The sequence below is a fragment of the Nomascus leucogenys genome, chromosome 11 (genome assembly GCF_006542625.1).
Source record: "Nomascus leucogenys isolate Asia chromosome 11, Asia_NLE_v1, whole genome shotgun sequence".
Taxonomy (NCBI): Eukaryota; Metazoa; Chordata; class Mammalia; order Primates; family Hylobatidae; genus Nomascus; species Nomascus leucogenys.
Genome location: NC_044391.1, coordinates 17,457,792 through 17,476,921, shown reverse-complemented (window position 1 = coordinate 17,476,921; position 19,130 = coordinate 17,457,792). Strand labels below are relative to the sequence as shown.

Here is a 19,130-nt window from a genome sequence, read left to right as displayed (position 1 = left end):
CACAAAAGAAAATGTTGCTACATTTGAATACCTAAAGATGACAATCTTCTGCCAGAAAAGCTACCAGAAATAAATTTAAAAGACTACAAAAAAGTATTTGTAAGATATATGACAAACATACACAAAGCTTATGGAGATTGCTAATGAATCAATAAAAAATGGAACTTCAATAAAATGGCTAAAGTGTGCCAGTGAAAAATTCTCACACCCTGACATGAGAAGGAAAAATGCAAATAGCTAGTAGATATATACGAAAAATCACTCAGTGTCACTAATGATAAAAATACATTTTAAAAATAATAGCATTTTTCTCTTCTACCAAAATGATAAATATCTGAAGTATTATAATCTAGGGTGATGTGAAAAAACTGCTGGTAACAATTGCTACAAATTTTTTGGAAGGAATTTGTACACTATTCATCAAAAACTTTAAAAATACACATACCATGTGATCCAATGTTTTCACTTCTAGAAAGGTATCATAAAATATTTAAAGATATGCACACAGATTATGTTCCAAGGGCAGTCTTTCCAGAATTATTAATAACACTGAATCCTTAAACAATGCCTAATATCTAATAGTAAATTACATATATCTAAAGAGTAGAAAAGATTTTACAATTATTAAAGTTGTGTTGTTGGAGACTTTAATGATGAGAAAATATTTGTTATTAAGAATAAAAATAAAAGTAGGTTACAAATTATTATTCCAGTTTTGCAGTACACACAGAGTTAAAAAAAAGAAAAAAGCAAGGAAATTCCTCAACATGTTAATACCATTAACAATGTTATGTCTGGGTGGTAGGATCTCTAGTTATTTTTATATTCTTCCTTATTCTTTTCAATATTTTCCAAAATGTTTACAAAGAACATATATCGTTATTATAATCAGAATATAGGTGTGATACACAAACCTGTGTGTGTATACATACACACAAGCACACATATACAGAGAATTTCATGTGGAAATTTTGTTAAAAGGACATTAGAGATAATGCCACAAACAAATATGCCACAGGCCAACTTATAATGAGTGGGCCACGTGGATTTGTCCAGATATTCAATAATCAGAAATGTGGATGCTTCTTTTGAAAAACACGATAACTCACCCATTTACAGAATCTGAGACCAAGAAGGGATCTTGAGATCTCTGCCACTGAAGAAGGCCTTATGTCCATCTTTTTCACCAGTTGGTGCCCATCACCTAGTTCAGTATGTTTTTGAATGAAAGAAAAAACGAAGAGCACCCCAGTCATTGTACAGATGGAGAAACTGTTTCCTCCAGAAAACACAGGGCTTAATGCCCAGTGTTACACATCTCCACGAAATAACACCAATAGCAGCAATAATTACGGCTACTACTACTACCAACACATGTCACCTACTGTGTGCCAGGCACTCTTCCAAGTGCTTTATGTACATCAACTTACTTAATCCTCATAATAATCCTACGTGGTGGGTATTATTTTCATTAAAAAGGTGAGATAACTGAGTCACACACCACGTCTACACCTCAGTCCTCTTTCTTCCCCGCCATTTCATGCACACTCTAATCACCTAGAAATTCGATCTGACGCTAGCCAGCATGGATCCTTACAAGGGATGTTCCGAGGGGGCATCTGCGTGTTTGTGTGCAATGAGGAAAGTGGGGAGCTTTTTAAACATCCGCCGCCAGAAAACAATGTCCTGATGTCCTGTATTTACTCTGGCTTCATCCCTGAAGCGCCCCTCCCAGTGGGCCACGGGGACCTGAGATAGGCGACTCCACGGGGTCCCCAGCCTCTCTCGCCCTCTAGCGCGAGGCGAGCGCCGCGCAGCCCCTCGGGACCCGCCTGGCTGGGCCGCAACCCCCGCCCGCGCCACCTGCTCCCCAGCTCCCGCGTCCCCGCCCCGCGTCCCGCCTCCGCGCCGCGCCCGCGCCCCGCGGTCCCTCCCTCCGGCGTGACGGGAGCACCGGCGCTGGTTGCCCGGGCCGCGAGCGCAGCGGAGCTGTCAGCGGGCGGACGGGCAGCGGGTGAGGGAGCGGCGAGCCGAGCGCACAGCAGTCGCGGCCCGGGAGCCTGCGCTGCCGCCGCACCCCGGGAAGGCTGCCTTGCCGCCGGCCCGCCGACCGCGGTGGGACGAAGATGTTCTTCCGCGCCCGGGGGCCAGTACGGGGTAGGGGCCGGGGGCGGCCGGCGGAGGCTCCCCGGCGCGGGCGCTCGCCGCCCTGGAGCCCCGCCTGGATTTGCTGTTGGGCGCTCGCCGGCTGCCAGGCGGCCTGGGCTGGGGACCTGCCCTCTACCTCCAGCCACCCGCTTCCTCCTTGCCAGGAGGTGAGCAGCACCTGGTCCTTTACCTGGAGTTTGCGGGGGGAGGGCGCGAAAGATGAAGGCTGAGAGCTGTGCCGGTTTATTTGTTTGCCATCCCCTTTTCCTTTGCTTGGAGAACAGGGGCTTTCGTTCGCTTCGAGGGGTGAAGTTGCCGGCCCCGGTGGCTGGCCCGGAGAGGGTGTGTGGCTTCGCTCTCTCTCGGGGGATGCTTTTCTGTCCGCACTCGTGTGTTTTGGGGGCTCTGCAGGACTTTGCGGCGTCCTTTTTGGAGAGCCAGGTTTGAGGACCTAGGGTCGAGGGAAAGATTTCAGGAAGGGGAGGAGACTGGGGAAGCCCCACCAGTGGGATTTAAAGAACCATCTCATCACAGCTTTTCCAGAGAGCCAGACACAGACACCAGAGGATTTCCCGCTCCTCCTCCCCCTGTCTCCACTCCCCTGTCTCTGCAAACGCCTTCGTCCCACTCCCCTGCCCTCAGCTTCCTGATTAAGGCCCTGTGGGTTTGCTAAGCCAATGTGTGGTGTCACTTAGCATCCCTCTGATAAAATATGGAGTTGAATTTGGGGAAAAAAAAAAAGAGTATGTACTTGGTAGAGAAGAGGAAGGTTGATGATGGAGAAAATTAGAAAAGACAGAGTGAATATGCTCCTTTTGGGAGGTGCTTTATCACCTGGCTGAAGTGTTGCCGCGGTGTATTTTATAGCTTGTGATTATTGTTGATTTACAGCCAAAAAGGATAAACTATGGGTGATGACATTTTTATCTGGCTTTTAGAAGAACGAGACAGTGTGCCAAAAATTTACAGGGGGTGTCATTGGTACTTGCATTGGGTGTTTATCTTTCCATTTAGTGTTCCAGAAAGTGCATCCTTTTAATGAAAATCAATGAGGGGAAGGAAGCAACATTTCTGACCTACTTTGATTGTGTTGGGAGGATATATGGAATAGATACTGTTTTTAGGAAGATTGTTAGGAATCAGGGCGATGGGTCATTTTAAGTAATGTAGCAAAAATAGGTTAGCCAATAGGCCCTCTGGGAAGAAAGGCCAGACCCTCTTCTTTGTGTATGTTGCTCTAACTTCTGAATTTTACCGAGACTTGAATTACAGAGTATCTGTGTTCTAGACATCATCCATCATCTATGGATTTTCGTCTTTCTCTCCTACTGTACAGGTCCCAGGACAGACTGAAATGAAAGAGAATCGGATCAAAGGCTTGTGTGCGAACACACAGCAATGTTGTAATTGGGGAAATCAGGGCAAGAGCTCAACAAACAGCTGTGTTTAATTTTAGGGCTTTTTTAGTATAATGAGCTTAAGCTATATTCTACAACTTTACGTATCACCTGGGAATAATCCAGTATTCCAGGTTTCCACAGAAAGCCGCTTCTTGGACATCTCAGATTAAACAGTTGTGACAAGATAAACTTTATCCTCCAGCCCCCAACTTCTAATATGCAGAATGTATTTTTCTAAACTGAAAGGTCTTAAGCCTCTGATAACATCGATTCTTAATAATGAAAATCTGCTTGAAGTAGGCGAAGGTCAGGGTCAATAGAAGTGATGTCTTTGGTCTCCACAACTAGACTAATCTTTTAGATGAACACATGTCCTACACATGTATACCTAGAAAGAAGAGTCTGCAACCTAAAACAAAGATTGAAAGGAGGGGCAGAGAGATGACAGAAGGTTCAGGAAGGCTGGCTTCACTTAATCACAGGTCCCTATTGCATTGGCTTTAGAAATTGCATGTGACTCATCCTTTGAGATCTTAAATTTACATTTTCCTTCTGAAAAATGAGAATAAAATATATAGGAGGACGCTATTGAGCCTGCCTTTGGCTGTATGTTTTTATAAATGGTAATGCACAGATCCATTTATGTTCTTCCTGATGACTGACAAGTAAGAGGACCTAATGGGAGTTAGAGGTTCTTGGAAGTAGAAGAGGCCTAGTGACCTCCCAGGGGTTGAATCTGTTTTATATCTGGTCTAACCAGCGGAGCTAATTTACAGAATTGGTCATTGTTTTTCTCTGACATTGTTTTTAAGAGGAAAGTGGGGAGGGCAAGTTATTTTTAGGCTTTGAAGGTAAGGGAATGTTTGTGCTGGAGGTGGGGAAAGGGTATCCTCTTGAGCTCAGCCCTTTCCTCTGAATACAGTTATGGGATTGTGGGCTAAATGCCTGTGAATAAAGACACAGTTAAATTAACTACTCTGTGTTCACTCCTGCTCGTTTATCATTTTCCACTTTTTATTAACATTAAAGGAGGCAAATGCCACAAAGGACAGACTATGCAGTGGGGAACAGAGTGAGGGCAGTTAAAGTGAGGGGTTTTCAGGCTGAAAGCTAAAAGCAACTCTCAATATGACAGAATGTTGAGTATAGAAAAAGCTATAGGCCATTTTGAACCTCATTTTCCCCCAGTAGTTTGTGTCACCCTCATTTATTAATATTTTTATAGAAGTAGTCATGTTTAACAACGTTACATAAACTCTGATTTTCCTGCCTGGTTTTAGAGGAAAGCAACTAAAGGAAGAGAAAAGCAGAGAACTGGCCTGGGAGTCACCCAGTTATAATTGCCTGAGTTCAGAAAAAAGGCCCTTCAAAAACTAGGCTATGGGTAAAAGTTACATTTAGATTTTTGCAGAGGATGGGACTCTGGGGTGAAACTCATAAAATACACGTTCCTTTGTCAAAGTCTTTGGATTATGGAGTCGAAAGGGGGAGAAAAATTATTGTGTTGGAATGTTCAGCTGGTGATCAGATCAGCAGTGTGGAAGCACACGCACAAACAGGAAGCGATCATTTGGGAGACAGAAATAAAAGGAAAGTCAATGTGCCGGCAGATGAAGCACAAGAATAGGATGTGACTTTGGAAAATGGTATTTAACGGAAAAAAATGAGGCCTGGACATCAGAAAGTATAGAATTCCTTAGGTTTTTGTATGGGGTGAACTTATAAAAGGTAAATCTTCTTTGGGTTTCTTGGCCTGTGTTTCACTTGTAAAATGTTATTAATAAAACATGACCAATTATTTGTATTATGAGGATGAAATGAGATTAATATAAGATAAAGGAGAAATATAAATGTGAGGGTTCATTATTGCTAGATTAGTAGAGCTAGATCCTGATATTTTGGGAAGAGTCTACAGTGAGATTCCAGAGGTTCCTAGGATAGGCCCATCCAAGATTTGGCATGACATTTTTGCCTCAGTGAATAATAGGGCTTAATGGGGCTGCCAGAGCAAAAAAATGTAAAGGTCAACAGATAATTCAGAGTTGCAGTAAGGTATCAGAAGATAGAAGAGTGCATGAGAGTAAAAAGAACAGAACTAATTGGATTATGTCTGTATTATTTACATTTGGTAAATTAAATCACAAAATAGCTGATTCTTAGTTCACTGCTGTAAAATCTTGCATAATGCAATTCTGCTGTTCTCCCTGACTACTGAATGATGAGTTTTGCTAACAGTTTTTGTTCCACATTCAGTTTATACCATGTGCTAGGCAAAATGTCAGATATGAAATTAGTAATTTAAAGAATATAATTTAATTGGATAAGGATGAGACAGATATGTAAACAAACATTGCAATTAAGTGACTTGAAGCCATGAAAGAGGCAGTGGGCCATCATATCTACTGGGGGGGATCAGAAAAGGCCCTATGGAGGAAGTGAATGAGACTTAATTGATAAGTAAGAATTTGCCAAGCAGACAAGGGTCAGATGTGAGTGTAGGCTAGTTTGGGGGAAAGACATTTCAGGTGAATAGCACAGATTGAAAAAGGGCAGAAACATGAAACAGCATTGTGTTGTAATTGGTTCTAACTGAAGTACAGCATGCAATGAGAAGCTTAATGAGAGATGAATCTGAAAGGCAGGCAGGAGCCTATCATAAGGGACCTTATATCACACTAAGAAGCTGTTCTTCATTTGGTAGGCAATCGTATGCAGTAGTAGGACTTCAAAAAGAGGAGTAGTATGCTTTAGATAGAATTGGCAGTGAGTGGATGCAGAAGGTGAGAGAATGAAATGTTCTAACTTGATTAGAGGATGGTGCCTCTTAACCTGCCTGAGAAGAAATGTGAAGAAGATTGGATAAGGAGCTTCTTCTTTCTGGAACGAGTGACTTTATGTAGAGTTGTTGAGTAGGCAGTCAGGTATCATTAGGCCCTGTTCCTCAGAGGCATGGTGTGGGCTGGTGTGGTGACCTGGGAATAACTTGAATGAAAGACATTATTGAAATTACTGGATTGGTTGAGATCATGCAGGGAGTGAGAACAAAGGGCTGAAGATAGGACTTGGGTTTTACCTACATGAAATGGGACAGAAACCGAGTAGTTCACAAAGGAGACACGTAGCAATGGCTGGTAAAGAAGAAATGTGAGCATGGAGTTGTGGGAAAAAGAAAAGCCTTTCAAGAAGATAGGGCTCATTGTGTGTCAGTTGCCCAGTGAAATCCAAATAAGATGACGACTGAAGAGAGAAGATTGAATTTTGTAATTAGGTCGCTGGTGCTCAGCGCCAGAGTGGTTCCTATGGGATGGTGGAGATGGGTTGAGTGTTAACTGGGAGGTAAGATGGTGGTGATGGAGTAGAATTGTGTTATAGAGCCTTCCTAGATTTGGTAAGCTACTGGGTCTTCAAAATCCATATAAACCACAAGACCTGTAATGGTCATGTTTTTTGTTTCAGAACTTGATGGGCACAGTTGAGAAACATCCTTTCTGTAGGAAGTCCCTGAAGGTCATGGGCTATGAGTGAAGCTGTCAGAGGTTCTAGAGTCACACTGTTATTGAAGGAGTTAGGATTCAGCCTCTGTTTTCAAGCAGTTAATGTAACTAATCTTTCCTGTTAATGCCTGTGGAGGTGAATTTTCCATTTCCAGTTCTTATGCTTAGAATCATTTCTCATGTTTTAGGCAAATGCGAGCAAGTATTCACACCATCAATATTTACAATGTAAAACCAAGAGTTGACAGATCTGTGAAGTGTCACAGTTTAGCACAAGGGATGGAAATAGCAGAGCATAGTATAGAGTGGCACGTTTTCCTATCATAGTGTCTTCTTCAGCAGAGTCTTGCATCTTATAATAATTCTTTATTGTCAGAAAACACCAGCCACATTTTGGTTGCTTTTCTTTTCTCTTGAAGAAACCACAGATTATTCTATTTTCTTTTTGGCTTTCATCATCTGTGTTCTATGTAGTATTTCAATATTCAATATGTATATATACGTATATTTATCATGTACTTATATAACAGGTATTGACAATGAATGGATGAACAGAACACAGGCCACTACTCCGTGGAGCTTTGTAATCTCAGGGGAGTAGGTTTAAAACAAAACCACACATCATGCAAGTACATTTGCCATAAGTACTATGATGGAAAATTTCTGTGTGCAGTGAGAATGAATAGCCATCCTAGTTAGGGGCTGGGAGCAGGTGGATTACCAGGAAAAGATGTTTAAGGTAAGATCCAAAGGATGAGTAGGAGTTAGCTGGATGCACGTTGTGGGTGATGGTGAGAGAACATCTCTCACAGAGGAAGCCTCCTGACCTAGATCCATCCCTGTATCCTATCCTTTCCTGGACTAGTAAAAACAAAGGATCTTTTCTCTTCTCTGAATTCTAGTCACAGCCTATTGTTTACTCTCTGACACATATATGCTGTCCCACAAGTGTTTTGCACGCACAGCCCCCCACCCCATATAGATGAATGAGTTGTGCTCTCTCCAAGGGCACCCAGCTAAAGGGGTAAGAGCAAGAATCCATCCATTTCTCAGCATGCTTAGCTATATGTCCTGGCACAGGTCTGCATGTACCTGGAAAAAGGGATACCTTTTTCTAATTCATATGCCCAGAGGGGGTCACTATTTTCTAAATCACACAAAGGCACCATTTGTTTTACCAGAGGCTTTGAATACACAAATGTTATCTCTTCCCCTAGTACATGATACGTTCCTTGAGGGCAAGAATTGTATCATCTTTTTAGCAAACAGTACTGTCTTTTTGTTTAAGGAATTTTGGAGGTTTTAAAAATGAGTAAGACATATGTCCTTTTCTTTGGGAGCACTGATCACTGACTTAAAAATATAGTAAGTGAATAGTTTCTGCTTTTTCAGTTGTAAACAGGAATTGATCTTTATGGTACATTTAATTCTAATCAACATCTCCTCTTGGTTGTACCAGATTTAAGACCCTGAAATAAACCCTAGTGGTCAGTTTGGGCGAGGTGGCCCACACCTGTAATCCCAACACTTTGGAAGGCTGAGGTAGGTAAATCGCTTAAGCCAAACAGTTTAAGACCATCCTGGGCAACATAGCAAGACCCTATCTCTACAAAAAAATAAAAAAATTAGCTGGGCGTGGTGGCATGGGCCTGTAGTCCCAGCTACTTGGGATGCTGAGGTGGGAGAATTGATTGAGCCTGGGAGGTTGAGGCTGCAGGGAGCTGTGATTGTGCCACTGCACTCCAGTGTGGTTGACAGAGCAAGACCCTGTCTCAAACAAAACAAAAAAACAAAACAAAACAAAACAAAACACAACACAAACCCTGTGATCAGAATATACTGAAGTTAATTCTCAACTCAGTTTACAACTCGAGTTGAAAGTACATTTATTACCCTTATTCAAAATGTTGCTTTTATAAGCTCTTTTCTCTAGGTTAGTAGTCCACAAAGTGAGATCCTAGGACCAGCAGTGTCAACATTAGTTAGAAACTTGTTAGAAATGTAAGTGCTTGGTTCCTGCACACAACCTACTAAAACGGAAACCCTGGGATTGAAGCCCAGCAAGAACCATTGCACTCAGTGTAAAGAAAGGAATTGATATGGTTTGCCTGTGTTCCCACCCACATCTCCTCTTGAATTCCCATGTGTTGTGGGAGGGACCTGGTGGGAGTTAATTGAATCATGGGGACAGGTATTCCACATGCTGTTCTCATGATAGTGAATAAGTTTCTTGAGATCCAATGGTTTCATAAGGGGGAGTTTCCCTGCACAATCTCTCTTCTCTTGTCTGCTGCCATGAGATGTGCCTTTCACCTTCCACAATGATTGTGAGGCCTCCCTAGCCAGCTGAAACTATAGGTCCATTAAACCCCTTTCTTTTGTAAATTGCCCAGACTTGGGTATGTCTTTATCAGCAGTGTGAAAACGGACCTATACAGGAATACAGTTTAGTTGCCTGAAATCCAGGGACCCATTTCATTGCTAAAATTCCCTAAACTGTCACCCTAGCTTACTTCCTGCTTCTGCAGGGTGTCTTAGAAACTCCTTAAATAATCACATCAAATGGACCATGAGATTCTCTCATTACCATGAAGTACACCAGCAAGTATTTCTTAATTATCTTTTATATGTCAGGAATTATGCAAGACGCTGGTGATAAAACAGGATGCAGAGAATATTGTCATCATTCTCCAGGAGATCATAGCTTGATAGAAGACACAAATATGGAAATTAATAAGCACCTCTTTCTGAGATTGACATTAAAATAGAAAAACATGGTAATATTAAGAGAGTATGGTCAGCCTTCTTGGTAAATGTTTTCCAGTGTTTGCTACTTATGGGGGAATGATGTTTACATTTTGGTCCAGCTGCAAAGTAGTGTCTTGTTATAGTACAAGCAGTATTGAAGGTATTTAAGAATCTAATGCAAATGTGAGCCCTGCCACTGGTTTATGTGACCTTCAACAAATTAACCCCTTTAAATCTTTTCTTGTCTGAAAATGGACAGAGTAAAACCTGTCTTATCTATGTTAGAATTGCTGTGAGATCAAGCTAATGCATTTGAAAGCACTTTGTAAATTCTAATGCAGTCACCAATATCAGTTATTATTCTCGTGTAGTGAAGAATAGTGTTTCTCAGGAGGTGCCTTGAAGTGTGAAAGACCTGGGATATGGATAGGTAAATTTGTTTACTTACAAAAATATTTTATAGGAGTACTTTTTCTAACTATAAAAGTTATGCGTTGTGAAACATTGTACCCAGTTGATTGTTCTGTCATCACTGAAATTTACTTGGCTTCAAGCACCCCAAACTCTCCTGGGTTTCTCTTAATCCATTGTAATCCCTCTCAGTTTTTGCCAGTTTCTCCTGACATCTTGACATTGCCATGTTCCAGCGATTTATTCTTGGCCCTCCTGTCTTTTCTGTCATCCTTACACTCCTAGTGATGTCAGGAGTCTCTTGGCTTTAAATATCACCTACATGTGGATAGCTCCCAAATTAACACTTCCTTTGTGGACCATCCCCTGGAATCCTATCAAGCATAGCCTTGGTGTCACCACTTGTATAAGTACCTTAAATCTGACATGTACCAAACTGAACTCCTGACATTTTCCCCAAACCTACTCCTTGTATAGTTTTCTCCATTTCATTGAATGGCAACTCCTTTCTTCTAGTTGCTCATATCTAGAACTCTGCAATCTTCACTGATGTCTTTTCTCCTACATCCTACACCCGTCCTATCAGCAAATCCTCTTCCCAGTAGCTGAATCAGAACTTCTCACTTCTCCTCTAATTTCTGGGCCATACCACCATTGTATCTTGCCTGGACTATCACTGTAACTTTCCATCTTGATGTCACAGTGCAGCTCAGAGATAACATTAAAATATAAGTTTAAAACTGTTATTCTTTTGTTCAACACCCTTCTAAGACTTCATTAATACAAGACTGTATTAGGCCGTTCTCGCATTGCTGTAAAAAAAATACCTGAGATTGGGTACTTTATAAAGAAAAGATGTTTAATTGACTCATGGTTCTGGAGGCTTTACAGGAAGCACAGTGCGGGCAGATGCTGGGCCTCTAGGGAGGCCTCAAGAAGCTTACAGTCATGGTGGAAGGCAAAGGGGGAGCAGGGACATCACATGGTAAAAGCAGGAGCAAGAGTGAGTGGAGGGGCAGGTACCACATATTTTTAGATGACCAGATCTCGATCTCCTGAGAACTCATTATTGCAAAGATAGCACCAAGCCATAAGCAATCTGCCCCCATGATCCAGACACCTCCCACCAGGCCCCACCTTCAGCATTGGGGATTAAAATTCAACATGAGATTTGGGTGGTGACAAATATCCAAACTATATCAAAGGTCCAACCTAATCTGACCTCCATGACGCCTCTAATGGCACCTCTTATTACTCTCCCTCTTTTAGTTTATTTTGTGCTTCTATAACAGAATACCATAGATTGGGTAATTTATGATGAACAGTAATTTATTTGCCTCCAGGTTCAGGAGGTATGGAAGTCCAAGATCCAGGTGAGGGCCTCCTTGCTATGTCATACCACGGCAAAAGGCCAAGGGCAAGAAAGAGAGAGAAAGAGAACAAGTGCAAGAGGGGGCCTGAACTCTATTTTATAAGGAACCTATTCCTGCAGTAATGCCATCAACCATATATGAGGATGGAGCCCTCATGAACCAACACCTCCCATTAGGCCCCACCTCCCAATATCACCACATTTGGGATAAAGTTTCTAACATATCAACCTTCAGGGACACATTCAAACCACAGAACTCCCCATTTTCATTTTCCTTCAGCCAGCCCCAGTCTCCTTGTTCTTTCTAGAATGTGTTATGCGTGCTCCTTTCTCAAGGCCTCTGTACTGGGTCTTTTCTGCCTGGAACTCTTTTCATTCAGGTATTTACTTGGCTTTTTCCCTCATGCACTTCAGGTTTCTACTCAATTGTCATTTTGTCAGTAAGGCTTTCCCTGGCTACCTATTTAAAATTGCAATCCTGGGCAGGCACGGTGGGTCACGCCTGTAATCCTAGCATTTTGGGAGGCCGAGGCCAGCGGATCACGAGGTCAGGAGATCGAGACCATCCTGGCTAACACGGTAAAACCCCGTCTCTACAAAAAATACAAAAAATTAGCTGGGTGTGGTGGTGGGCACCTGTGGTCCCAGCTGCTTGGGAGGCTGAGGCAGGAGAATGGCATGAGCCCAGGAGGCGGAGCTTGCAGTGAGCCGAGATCGTGCCACTGCACTCCAGCCTGGGCGACAGAGTGAGACTCGGTCTCAAAAAAAAAAAAAAAAAAAATTGCAATCCCTTCCTCTCAATCTACATTTCATGCTTTTGTTTTTCTCTATAGCCCTTTTAGCATCCATAATAATATATATTTTAATTATTTATTTGGTTTGTATGACTTTACATTCCCTCAATAAATTGTAAGCTTCATATGGATAATAGTTTTCTTTTTAAAAAGACACTACTATATCCCTAGCACGTTGAAGAGTGCCTGGCACCTAGTAGATGTTCAATAAATGCTTGTCGAATGAATGTGTAAATTTAATTTTGGGCACATAGGCTGTTTTTAATTTTCTGTTGTGTAATCTAAACAGTGTTATAATCAATTTTTGTTATAATCAAAAACAATGCAAAACACTGTCTGGATTTTTAATTAATTGAGATGATTACTTGTCGCAGAAAAGTTAGATTGAAGGACATAAACTGTATACCCTGGACAGCACTAAAAACTGTTATGATCATTACTAATTTGATGGTAAAAAATGCTATTTCATTGGGTCAATTGACATTTAAACATTTTTTAATTTTTAATTTTTGTGGGTACATAGTAGATGTATATATGGTACACGAGATTGTTTTGATACAGGCATGCAATGTGAAATAATCACATCATGGAGAATGAATTATCTGTCCCCTCAAGCATTTATCCTTTGTGTTACAATTAAGTTACACTCCTTCAGTTATTTAAAAATGTACAATTAACTTACTATTTACTATAGTCACACTGTTGTTGTATCAAATAATAGGACTTATTTATTTTTTCTATTTTTTTGTACTGATTATCCACACCTCCCTCTCCAACCCCCCCACTACCTTTCCCAGACTCTGGTAACTATTCTTCTAATCTCTCTGTCTGTGAGTTCACTTGTTTTGATTTTTAGATCAACAAATGAGAACATGCGATGTGTGTCTTTCTGTGCCTAGTTTATTTCACTTAACATAATTACCTCCAGTTCTATCCATGTTGTTGCAAATGACAAAATCTCATTCTTTTTTTATGTCTGAATAGTAATCCATTGGGTATACATACCACGTTTTCTATTCTTTTTTTTCTTTTTCCAGATGAAGTCTCGCTCTGTTGCCAGGCTGGAGTGCAGTGGTGCGATCTTGGCTCACTGCAACCTCCGCCTCCCAGGTTCAAGCGTTTCTCCTGCCTCAGCTTGCCGAGTAGCTGGGACAACAGGTGCTCACCACCACGCCCAGCTAATTTTTGTATTTTTAGGAGAGATGGGGTTTCACCATGTTGGCCAGGATGGTCTTGATCTCTTGACCTTGTGATCCGCCCACCTTGGCCTCCCAAAGTTCTGGGATTACAGGCATGAGCCACCGCGGTCAGCCATACCACATTTTCTTTATCTACTCATTTGTCGATGGACACTTAGGTTGTTTCCAAATCTTAGCTATTGTGAACAGTTGTGCAACAAACCTCAGAATGCAGATATCTCTTTGATATAATGATTTCCTTTCTTTTGGGTCCATAACCAGCAGTGGGATTGCTGGTTTATGTGGTAGCTCTATTTTTAGTTTTGTGAGGAAACCTCATACTTTTCTCCACAGTTGTTTCACTAATTTACATTCCCACCAACAGTGTAGAAGGATTCCCTTTTCTCTACATTCTCGCCAGCACTTGTTATTGCCTGTCTTTTGGATAGTCATTTTAACTGGGGTGAGATGATGTTGTAGTTTTTATTTGCATTTCTCTAATGACTGGTGATATTGAGCACCTTTTCATATGCCTGTTTGCCACATGCATGTCTTCTTTTGAGAAATATCTATTCAAATCCTTTGCCCATTTTTGACTAGATTATTAGATTTTTTTCCTACAGAGTTGTTTGAGCTCCTTATATATTCTGGTTAGTAATCCCTTGTCAGATGCAAATATTTTCTCCCATTCTGTGGGCTATCTCTTCACTTTGTTGATTGTTTCCTTTGCTATGCAGAAGCTTTTTAACTAGATGTAATCCCATTTGTCTATTTTTGCTTTGGTCGTCTGTGCTTCTGTGGTATTGCTCAAGAAATTTTTGCCCAGACCAATATCCTGGAGATTTTCCCCAATGTTGTCCTTTAGTAGTTTCATAGTTTGAAGTCTTAGATTTAAGTATTTAATCCATTTTGATTTGATTTTTGTATACAGTGGGAGATCAAGGTCCAGTTTTATTCTTGTGCATATGGATATCTAGTTTTTGCAGCATCATTTATTGAAGAGACTGTCCTTTCCCCAGTGTATATTCTTTGTGCCTTTGTCAAAAATGAGTTCACTGTAGGTGTGTGGATTTGTTTCTGAATTCTCTATTCTGTTCCGATTGGTCTGTGTGTCTGTTTTTATGACAGTACCATGCTATTTTGGTTACTATAGCTTTGTGGTATAATTTGAAGTCAGGTAATTTGATTCCTTCAGTTTTGTTCTTTCTGCTTAGGATAGTATATCAGTTCTTTTTCACATTGACATAAAGAACTGCCCAAGACTGGGTAATTTATAAAGGAAAGAGGTTAATTGACTCACAGTTCCACATGGCTGGGGAGGCCTCAGGAAACTTACAATCATGGCAGAAGGTGAAGGGGAAGCAAGCACCTTCACAAGGCAGCAGGAGAGAGAAGAGTGAAGGAGGAACTTCCAAACACTTATAACACCATCAGATCTCATGAGAAGTCACTCACTACACGAGAATGGGATGGGGGAAACTGCTCTGAAGATCCACTCACCTCCCTCCCTTGACATGTGGGGAATACAGGTCCCTCCGTTGACACATGGGGATTATAATTTGAAATGAGATTGGAGTGGGGACACAGAGCCAAACTGTATCAGATATCTTTGGCTATTCTGGGTCTTTTGTGGTTTCATATAAATTTTAGTATTGTTTTTCTATTTCTTTGAAGAATTTCATAGGTACTTTTATAGGGATTGCATTGAATCTGTAGGTTGCTTTGGGCAGTATGGACATTTAAACAATATTCTTCCAATTTGTAAACATGGAATATTTTCCCATTTTTTGGTGGCCTCTTGAATTTCTTTCATCAGTGTTCTATAGTTCTCATTACAGAGATTTTTCACTTCTTTGGTTAAGTTGATTCCTAGGTATTTTATTCATGGCTAATGTAAATAAGATTACTTTTTTGATTTCTTTTTTGGAGTGTTTGCTGTTGACATATAGAAATGCCACTGATTTTTGTATGTTGATTTCTGTATCCTGCAACTTTGCTGAATTTTTTTATCAGTCCTAATAGTTTTTTGGTGGAGTCTTTAGGTTTTTCCAATATAAGATTATGTCATCTGCAAACAAGGATAACTTGACTTCTTCTATTCCAATTTGGATGCCCTTTTTTTCTTTCTCTTATCTGATTGCTCTACCTAGGATTTCTAGTACTATGGTGAATAACAGTGGTGACAGTGGGCATCCTTGCTGTGTTCAAGATCTTAGAGGAATGGCTTTCAGTTTTTCCCCATTTGGTATGATACTAGCTGTGGGCCTGTTTTATATGGCTTTTATTATGTTGAGGTATGTTCCTTCTATACCCAGTTTTTAAATTTTTTTTATCATAAAGGGATGTTGAATTTTATTAAATGCTTTTTCAGCATCAATTGAAATGATCTTGTAGCTTTTATCCTTCATTCTGTTGATCCAATGTATCACATTGATTTATTTGCATATGTTGAATTATCCTTGCATCCCAGGGATAAATCTCACTTGGTCATGATGAATGATCCTTCTAATGTCTTGTTGAATTCAGTTTGCTAGTGTTTTGTTGAGGATTTTTACATTAATATTCATCAGAGATACTGGCCTGCAGTTTTTTATTATGTGTCTTTGTCTGGTTTTGGTATCAGGGTAATATTAGCCTTGTAGAATGAGTTTGGAAGTATTCTCTCCTCTTGTATTTTCAGAATAGCTTGAGTAGGATTGAGATTAGTTCTTCCTGAAATGTTTGGTAGGATTCAGCAGTGAAGCCATTTGGTCCCAGGCTTTTCTTTACTGGGAGACTTTTTATTATGGCTTTGATCTCATTGGTATTGGTCTGTTCAGGTTTTGGACTTCTTCCTGGTTTAGTCTCGGTAGGTTGTATGACTCTAGGAATTTGTCCACTTCTTTTAGGTTTTCCAGTTTGTTGGCATATAGTTACTCATAGTAGCCTCTAATGATCCTTTGCATTTCTGCAGTATCAGTTATAATGTCTTCTTTTTCATTTCTGATTTTATTTATTTGTATCTTCTTTTTTTCTTAGTCTAGCTAAAGTTTTGTCAATTTTGTTTAACTTTTCAAAAAACCAACTTTTTGTTTCATTGATCTTTTGTATTTTCTTCATTTCATTTATTTCTTCTGTGATTTTTATTATTTTCTATTAATTTTGGGTTTGGTTTGCTCTTGCTTTTCTGGTTCATTAAGATACATCATTAGATTGTTTATTTGGAGTTTTTTTTCTTTTTTGATGTAGACACTTATAGCTATAAACTTCCCTCTTAATACTGCTTTTGTTGTATCCCATAAGTTTTGGTATGTTGTGCTTCCATTACCATTTGTTTCAAGGAATTTTTCAATTTTCTTCTCAATTTCTTCATTGACCCACTGGTCATTCAGGAGCATATTGTTTAATTTTCATGTATTTGTATAGTTTCCATAATTCCTCTTGTTATTAATTTCTAGTTTTATTCCACTGTGGTCAGAGAAGCTGCTTGACATTGTTTCAGTCTTTTGAATGTATTAAGACTTATTTTGTGACCTAACATGTGCATTTCTTTAATCACTCATGAAGATCAATATTTTTCGTGTCACTTAGCTTTTTTTATTTCACTTTTTGTGAAATTTCCTATTTAGGTGTTTTCATTGTTATGTATTCAAGCTCTTAGTATAATAAGGATAATATATATTTCCCTAGACTTTTTCTTATCTGTGTGTTTTGAGACATATAATATCCAGAGAAAGCAATTATTTAATCCATAAAAAGGTATATGGAATTACTTCCCTTAACATGTCAAACTGTAATACATTTTAATTTCCAAAAAGAATGTTTGGTACATAATACCGTATTAAATTATTACATATATACAATATATGAAGGCTTTCAGGTGTTTGAGAAAAATGTGGAAGCAGCTACAAAGTGACCAAGAATTCTTGTGCTTACATTGGTATTCTTGGTTCTAAGAGTGTGTTTTAGATATTTCATGACTATTCATTGAATAGTCTCTGTCACTTTTTCAGTTGTCATTCATATGTTTATTAGCTCATCTAGCATGTATCGTTTTCATAGGAAAAAATTATAGGATAGTCTATGATGATAGTACAGATGGGTTAAGTGCTGTGATGGAGTCATTCACAGGGCTGTATAGAAGCACAGAGAAGAGGGAACTAAATCAGACTAAAGGAACTCTGGTGTCAGAGCAAGTGATGTTTCAGCTGAGTTTGGAAGGATTTATAGTAGTGCTTTACAGGATGCACAGAGACCACCACATCTCAGTCAAAGAAAATAACATGTATAACATCAAAGAGGAATTAAATCATATTATAATTTCAAGGGCCAACTTGAAGGGCACGTGGGCGGTGGTGGCAGAAGTTGTCAGAGACAGAAGGTCTTGCGAGGAAAGCTATGAAGCACTATTAACATCGAATTAGAAAGATTATTCTGTTGGCAAATGAAGGAACATAAAAGGGAAATCACACTGGACACAGGAAGATCGTTAGGAAACTCTTGCCTCTCTCACGGGGAGAAAATAACAAACAGAACTAAATACATGACAGTATGAATGGAGAGGGAGAGAGTAGATGGATTTGACAGCTATTAAAGACATCTTATTTTCAGGAATCTGCAACCGAGTGATACATTTCAGTCTACCATGACTTACAAGTTTTTGGTCTGAGTAGATGCTGCTGTCTTTTATTGAGATAAAAAAATCGAGAGAAGGAAAAGGAGGAGGTAGTGGTGGGGGCGGGAAATAGGATGAGTTCAGCACTGGACATCCTGAGTTATAGTACCCCAGGCACACACAAACAGTGCTCTCCTGAAGACAGGTGGATGTACAGGAGTGCAGCTGAGAGACAACTTGGGAGCCATGAGTACATAAGAGGTAATTGAAGCCATTGATGTTGATGAGGTCACTTAGGCTCTGAGCGTATAGCAAGAGCACTGTGTTGAGGAGAGTGCCTAGGGAAACAACAGCATTTAAGAAGCAAGCAGAGTGAGAAGCATTTGAGGATGAAACTGAGAAGGTACAGCCAGTAGAGAATGATTAGCATTAGCACAGAAGCAGACTGGAGGTTGATGGAAAGGAGACCCGTAAATCTGGAGTATGATATAGGCAGGGTGATTTTTAATATTCAGGGTGTTTTCTTATTTTAATTTTTCAACTTTTAGATTGGGGTACATTTGTAGGTTTGTTATCTGGGCATATTGTATGATGCTGAGGTTTGGGATATGAATGATCCCATCACCCAGGTACTGACCATAGTACCCAACAGTTTTTCAACCTTTGCCCCTCCTTTTCCCTTTCCTCTCTCATAGTCTGTAGTGTCTATTGTTGCCATCTTTAATTCCGTAAGTACCCAATGTTTAGCTGCCATTTGTAAGTAAGAACATATGGTATTTGTTTTTCTGTTCCAGTGTTACTTTGCTTGGGAAAATAACCTCCAGCTATATCCATGTTGCTGCAAAATACATGATTTTGTTGTTTTTTGTGGCTCTATAGTATTCCATGGGGTATATGTACCACATTTTCTTTATCTAATTCACCAATGATGGGCACCTAGCTTGCTTCCATGACTTTGCTATTGTGAATAGTTCAGCAAACCCTTTTTAAA

The 19,130-nt window shown here is 40.1% G+C and overlaps 1 protein-coding gene across 4 annotated transcripts in view; it reads left to right on the top strand.

Moving 5' to 3' along the window:
* Positions 1-1,941: 1,941 nt before the first annotated feature.
* Positions 1,942-19,130, top strand: part of KIAA1324L (KIAA1324 like) — a 229,313-nt gene continuing 212,124 nt past the window's right edge. For 2 of the 4 annotated variants that reach the window (XM_030822020.1, XM_012510231.2), the window contains exon 1: positions 1,946-2,315. In XM_030822020.1, the coding sequence (XP_030677880.1) occupies positions 2,127-2,315 (189 nt within the window). In that variant the 5' untranslated portion in view covers positions 1,946-2,126. Of the gene's footprint in view, positions 2,316-19,130 lie in introns of all 4 variants that reach the window. The other 2 variants (XM_030822022.1, XM_030822021.1) reach the window with 2 other exon arrangements.